The sequence below is a fragment of the Priapulus caudatus genome, unplaced genomic scaffold (genome assembly GCF_000485595.1).
Source record: "Priapulus caudatus unplaced genomic scaffold, Priapulus_caudatus-5.0.1 Scaffold12, whole genome shotgun sequence".
In the NCBI taxonomy this organism is placed as follows: domain Eukaryota; kingdom Metazoa; phylum Priapulida; class Priapulimorpha; order Priapulimorphida; family Priapulidae; genus Priapulus; species Priapulus caudatus.
In genome coordinates this window covers 874,613-881,988 of record NW_014577073.1, presented here as the reverse complement: position 1 = coordinate 881,988, position 7,376 = coordinate 874,613, and the positions used below count along the sequence as shown (strand labels likewise).

General features: G+C 39.5%; 2 protein-coding genes across 3 annotated transcripts in view; one reads left to right on the top strand and one right to left on the bottom strand.

Moving 5' to 3' along the window:
* Nucleotides 1–1,833, bottom strand: part of LOC106808088 (phosphatidylinositide phosphatase SAC1-like) — a 13,157-nt gene extending 11,324 nt beyond the window's left edge. The window contains exon 1 of one of the 2 annotated variants that reach the window (XM_014810664.1): nt 1,810–1,833. The gene's annotated coding sequence lies outside the window, so the exon portion shown is untranslated. Of the gene's footprint in view, nt 1–1,733 lie in introns of both variants that reach the window. The other variant, XM_014810657.1, reaches the window with a different exon arrangement.
* A 61-nt stretch (nt 1,834–1,894) lies between these two features.
* LOC106807909 overlaps nt 1,895–7,376 on the top strand; it is a gene marked incomplete in the record, with an annotated part of 25,801 nt that continues 20,319 nt past the window's right edge. The window contains 6 exon segments of the mRNA XM_014810424.1: nt 1,895–2,025; nt 4,906–5,138; nt 5,467–5,642; nt 6,100–6,175; nt 6,410–6,477; nt 6,877–6,999. Coding sequence (XP_014665910.1) covers nt 4,952–5,138; nt 5,467–5,642; nt 6,100–6,175; nt 6,410–6,477; nt 6,877–6,999 — 630 coding nt within the window.

The window sequence follows — 7,376 nt, the reverse complement described above, 5'->3', positions numbered from 1 at the left end:
TTTGGTTTGATATACAAGGTTCTAAAGGACATTTTATTTGCTCTTAGCTCTAGACAATTGCTGTTCTGCAAGCAATAACGGTAGGTATCATTGAAAGTGAAGGGAAAAACTGGAAAATCTCGCCAATATACCTTTAAATTGCTTCAACGGCATTAAAACTGTATTGTTTTTTTTCAAAAAATGTGTGTGTGAGCTAATACTATCACGAACATTATAGTTCACTACTGCTACAATTCCGGTTGGAACATGAGGTTTTTTGGTGTCGCTATCGGCTTTTTAAAACTTCATGCCATAGGCTATAGCCTATCCATATATAACCCTACTACAGACTTACAAGCTACAGCCCGAATCTTCAACCTGCCACAGTGCCTAGCTAGGTACGCATTTAGTTAGCAGACCTCATTAGGTCTATGTCCCCCAGGTACTTACCGGAACGTTACCCTGGGTACGGTCCGGGTATTACCGAACGTTACCCTGGTAACTATCTGATATGGTTAGGGTTTAGGGAGTAGGCCGTAGGCGAACGTCCCTAGGACTCGTTAGTGGAGTAGGCCGAGTAAGGGGGGGAGGGGTGAGGGGGGGGGGCGGGGGGGGGGGGGTGGGGGGTGAATCGGCTACAGACCGGCATATTACTGATAGTACAGCAGAGCATATAAATCACGTTGATTTAACATACCCGGTATTACCGGACCGTACCCAGGGTACGTTCCGGCCAGTGCATGGCCATGGATGGGGGACATAGACACTCTCAGCGTTACAGCACCTGCGTTACTTGGCGTTAGTACAGTAGTAGTACTGACTACTAGTAGTAGTAGTAGTAGTACTACTAGATACAATAATGTACCAAAAACCAAGAGGCATAGGGTTACAACGCAGCCTATACCTTTTTGGCGAGAGAATGCCCGAGTGAATCACTCGGGCAGTTGCTGGTGTATTTTCAGAGACTAGAACTTCCAAACTGGGTTTATTCTCAACACAAACCTTTCTCCGCTATCTGGGAACTTACTTTGTATCGCAATACTCTGTATTAAACTAATATAACCTGTTATAAAAATTCGAAGTGACGAGCGGCGATATTACTGAGCGCCATTTCGTTGTACCTGTGACGTACGCATTTCCAATGCGCCATAGCGATCGGCAAACGCAGCGCCTCGATTGGTCGCGTGAATCCGCTCTTCAAACGAAGTACGTCACAGGTCAACAGAAATGGCGCTCAATATATCGCCCGCTGTCACTTTCGAATTTTTATAACAGGTTTTATAGTTAATACAGAGTATTGCCCGATACAAAGTAAGTTCCCAGATAGCGTCGGAGAAAGGTTTGTGTTGAGAATAAACCCAGTTTGGAAGTTCTAGTCTCTGAAAATACACAGCAAACCTGCCCGAGTTGATTACCGGTGCATTCCTCCGCAAAAAGGTATAGGCTCGCGTTTGTAACCTATCCTTCTTGGGTTTGGGTTACATTATTGTATCTATAGTACTACGTACAGCTACAAACACTATTAGAAAGGCATTATCAATTAGAGAAAGTAAAATAATTAATGCTAACTTGCAGACAGAATTTCCTTATCTACAGGATTTCCCTGCACATTCCAAAGAGAGAATCAGTGCCTTGTGAAATACAACTTGAGAGGGACCCCAAGATAAAAGATACAAGATACTGTCATAACCGAAATTGAGAACTGCTCTTAATAGCAAATAATACAAATCCTGATTTTATATTTAAACACATGCCTAATTGCGTCTGTATATACTTGTCTGCCGAAATACTTGTGAAAATATTCTTTACTGTTTTGGAAATGTTACTCACGATAATGATTACCGGTGACGACGACGACTCGTGCGCCACCTGGATATCGTGTTTACCTAAATGTTCTGTTGTTAATCGCCTGATTTGTTGTTGAATTCTGCTTGGAGTTTCTAAACATGTGTGCTCTTTTACAAACCTAAATGTATGTACGATCAATTTGACAGTTACGAAAGAGGACGTCACACATTACAATCTGTGAGCCAGCGATTACTAGCTGTAAGTGCTCGTGAGGTTTAACAATCAAATAAATGTGTGGTGTGTGTGTCGTGTGTTTATCCCTGACTATGTTAAGTATGCGGGGGTGTATCACTATCATCAGTAATTATATAAAAGTAAAAATACAGTACAGAAATTATTACTTCCTACATTTAAATATTGCAATAATACCACGTGAGTGTGTGTATCCTGTTTGACTCAAGTTATGCACAATATTCAGTAAACCACGGCACATGCACAGTATAATATTATTAGTATATTACACTCGCAGCTACAAATCACGTTCCTGAAACTCCTGTTTTATGGTGCATTGTGACCCTAACCCTAACCCTAATTAAAATTTAATTAAAAAAATAAAATAAAAATTTAATTGTAAAAATTATTTGTTGTTATTAAAAAGATCGTTCACTCTAGGTTCTAGGGTTATTTTCAGTTAATTTAGGTTAAAATTACGCTACATAAAAAGTTTCATGGTTCAATCACCGGCATTAGAAATATTATTAAAAAATGTTTTAAAACTAACGACTACAGTTTGATTACAACGACGGTGGCGCACTCAAAAGGCAGAGTAAAGTTTTACAAAACATGTCGGAACGCAGCATAACCTATTTATTTCAAACGCCATCGCTACAAAGCGGGTATAGCGCCATCTACGGTCACAAATTGTGATTCATTTTAGTTTATAAATTATTATTGCGATATACAGATGGCAATCGTTTTTATAATGTACGTCGATGGTTGCTCAATTAAAACTGACTTCTTACTCACTCATTTGTGTCCTTTTTTGTGGTGAGCTACAGTGTCATTGACACTTTCATCCATCTCAACTTCGCTTCTTCCTGCTCTACTTTTCCCTCTCCTACTCCCTACCCTTTAGCAGCATTATCCATCTTTTCCACCCTTCCTTTCCCTGCCATTTTCTTATGTCTCTTCCCCTCCACTTCCTACCTTCACATTCTATCAAGAGCTAATAATAAATACCTCATATTATTAGCTCTTGATTCTATCTTCTTACCGCTCGATCCTTTGCCCTTCTCCCTATACTCCACTGCTAACATCTCCCCATTCCAGCCTGCAGCTTCACACACTCCAGTTACCTTCTTGAGCTCATACCCTTCTGCTCCTCCCTGCTCCTTATCACTACTCTACCTCCTCCCTCCTCGCACAGATCCTTTGACTGTACTCAAAACAAACAGATCGGTAATCAGTAACTGCCTTTGAGTGCTCACATAGTTAGCGCCTTAGCGGTGACGCAATTAGGCCTACTATACCGCTGTAGTTTGTGAATATAAATGACATCAAGAGCATATAAAGAAGGAGAGCGTACAACGGTAAAATGCTGAAACCATGTTGCAGTATTAGTCAAATTAATAAACTTTTCCCGTTTTATTTTGACGATTCTTTGCAGTATTATTGATCAGCTGTCCTACCTTGTTCATATAAAACAAACCGCATGTCCCTACGATGCCCATACGCTGAGATAATGAGCGGTGAAAATCTGGTATTTTCGCTGAACACCGACTAGACATTAGAAAGTACTGCAACCCTCTCTCGAAGTGTTATAACTTCGGTAAACCTCGCGTGTTTCCGTCAATGATTGACAAATGGAATGAATGACGTCTGTTATTGATTGCCATAGTGATGACCCCCACCTGTGCCCACCTCACGCTCACCTCACGCTGGATGTATAGTAAACTCTGGTAGTATGACGTGAGTCAGCGCCACTATGACGCTACACAGCGGCGACCGGAAGCAACACACTGGCCACACTTCGAGAGAGGGTTGCAGTACTGACTAATGTCTAATCGGTGTTCAGCGAAAATACCAGATTTTCACCGCTCATTATCTCAGCGTATGGGCATCGTAAGGACATGCGGTTTGTTTTATATGAACAAGGTAGGACAGCTGATCAATAATACTGCAAAGAATCGTCAAAATAACACGGGGAAAGTTTATGAATTCGACTAATACTGCAACATGGTTTCAGCATTTTACCGTTGTACGCTCTCCTTCTTTATATGCTCTTGATGACATGCATATAATGCAGTGCCTGACTCGTTGACTGTGATTGGATTTTGAGTATGGAACAACAAAGTGAGCAAGTGACAATACAAAAATTGCACTAAGATTTTTTGCAATTCGTTCGTAATAAAGTATAGTAAATTATTTTGAAATATAAATTTTAAATAATTTTCCATGATTTGCATTAATAGAGATTTGGTGGCATGTTTGTTTCATACTAGTAATGAATTGACCAAATTTTAATATGAATTCAGCTCATTTGTTTTGTAACTTGTCTGTGTTTTATTTTCCTAGTATGTATAGGAGCTGGTAACAAAAAAAATTTACCTGAAGACAAGAATTGTCTGAATTGCCACCCCTGTGATACAAAATATTCATCATTATATGAGGAGATTACACTATATGTTAGCACCATCGTAATTGGGAACTTTGTAATACAAAATGTAATCATTATACGAGACCGACTATGTATTACTACAAATTTTGTTCACACTGCCGCTCTATTAAATAATGACCTCGGTGGAAGTCATATTTTGTTTTGTTTTGTTTCTTGGTAAACTAGTACTCGGTTGATTATGCGTTTAATTTATATTCTGATGAAGAAGCAGAAAAACTGAGAATAAATGTACAGTATCAGGATGAGACATGGTGTCACAAGGTCCAAGATGTATGTGTAAATTATAGTATATTTACACAATAATCAGTGCGTGTGTTTACACATGCATATCTTGATATGTATTTATCTGCATCACTATATTCGATATGTTGTTCATTCTCAACCTCATTTTAACTTTTATGTCTATTATCTACCAATCTTACTCCACGAGGTAACCGTGTGTTCCTGATTTTAAATTTCAGAATCGGCGGTGAGCTATGCGCCGAGGAATTTGGTTCGATTCACAAAATGTTCCCTCTGTTTGAGCTGGTGAGGATACTCGATCTAGAGAATCTATACCAGATTCCCGTACACGGCACAAATGCCATCGACCACACGGAGCAGGCGATCGACGTGTTGGCACCGCCGGATATTAAGCTGTTTGCAACGACCAACTGCGCCGAACGTAGCCTCCTCGCTATCCTCTGTAGCGATGGTGAGTTGTCGTGGACCCTGAGAACTGTCAGATTTGTACTCGTGGGGGTAATGTGTGAAAGCTCAGTGCATTTGGCACACGTTCTGTAAACAGGATAAAACGCAGGTACAACCCTGCTGTATGTTGCTAAGCTGTAACTTGATACCAATATCTGTAATTTATAACAATAGGTTAGAAAAAAATCTATTGACATGAATTAGCATATAGATTGAATTGATGCAATGGCTCACTGGTTATGCAATAACATCGGGTACGAGTGCAGTTAGCATTCAAAATCTGTGTAATTATTTCGGTAAACAATTGCACATAATACATTTTTCTATAATAGGATCGCTTGTGGTGCACTACTGTGTTGGTGCGGCACCAGCTGTTGTCCGGCGGTTGGAATGGAACCTTGACATGTTATCGGAAGTTGTTGCGATGACGTTTGACCCCTCAGGAACATGGCTCTTGTGTGCTGTTCAGACTGCCGGCATTTACATCCTTCCAATTCTATCTGCAATGGTAACGTGCTTGCTTGCAGAGAAGTGTTAAGCTTGATTTGTGCAATTTCGAAATGTGTCGCATGTAAAATAGGGGTCTCATTGACATTTTCATCATGTTTTAATGGCTCACTACAATGTTTTGGGACTCGCAATGTTTGTGAAACATGTCTGAGAAGTGCGATAGAGCAGCTACATAGACAGAGGGAAGGAGACAAGAAATTGCCTTTGCAGAGGAAAATGTTTGAAAAAAAACTACCTTGATAAATACAGCTATTATTTTTAATTTTCTGCTGCACTTAAAAGTGAATCGTTATTAGAGGCAAGCAGCCACATTATAAAATATAATTTCATGTAGAATAGTTACAATTTCAGTGTGAATGATTAGTAATGTGTGATAAAACACATGTTTTAACTGTGTGATGTTGTGTATTTTATGTTGAAATCCCCCAAAAAACTTGTATTTTATCTATTAACAGGACCCTGGAGTGAAAATCAACCAAATGTGGAACCTCAAAGATGTTACAGAGATCCTGAAGTATAAAGGAACAAAAGGTAGGAGTAATTATTTAAAGCATGTTTACACTGCTTATTAAGATGCACTAAAATATCTCAAACCGACTTTAATTTCTATACGGGGAATTGTGTTGCAAATGAGAATGTACCTATGGAAAGTGATAAAATTATGCAGAAAAGTAAAAGACAAAAGTATGTATAGATTGATACGCTCATGTACTTCAGTCTGTAATACTAACAATGTAAGAAATTAGCTCATGGTGTATTTTACAGCTCAACCAACTTCGGTTGCCTGGTGGAACACACTGGATGATATTCATGTTGGCATCATTGCAAATAAGGTTTGAATTTTTCTTTACTCTCGTTATTATTTCGATAGTTATCGTGATAATGTGCAGAGGATATGTATACATTTTCTGTGCTTATTCCTGTCTGTCATCTAGTACATCATACAATTTCTGCTGTTATTTATAATTGTGGTTGGCAAACCTTTCATTAATAAGGCATAACTTTATTAGTGTGTGTGTGTGCGTGCGTGCGTGTGTGTGTGTGTGCGTGTGTGTGTGCGTGCGTGCGTGCATGTGTGTGTGTGTGCATGTGTGTGTGCGTGCTTGCATGCATGTGTGCTTGCGTGCGTGCGTGCGTGTCTCTGTGTGTGTGCGTGGGTGTGTGTGTGTGTGTGTGTGAATGTGTGTATTAACTATTGTACAATGTCATTCCATGACTATGTATTTTTCTAGCTTGGAGAAGTCACATTTGTTGACCTTGTCAAGGGGAAGGAGCTATGTGGCACGTACATACCAGAAGAGATCGAGCAAATGGAATTGTATACTAATAATGAACAGACAACCACCTACCTGCTGGTATGTTAATCCCCTCCAACTCACTCCTTTATTAATTCAGGTGATTGACATGTGATAAATGAATCAAAGAATCCAATTCGTTCCTGTGCATGTAGCAGAAAATGTGTTCCTGTGTAACTCATGCAGGTAACATGTGATGCATTCCCATTTATGTCACACTGTATCGCTCATTGAATTACCATGTATGTGGTGCAGGTAACACTCGTGTATCTGTATATGTCATGCAGGTAACATTCGTTGTATATCTGTACATGTCATGCAGGTAACATTCGTTGTATATCTGTATATGTCATGCAGGTAACATTCGTTGTATATCTGTATATGTCATGCAGGTAACATTCGTTGTATATCTGTATATGTCATGCAGGTAACATTCG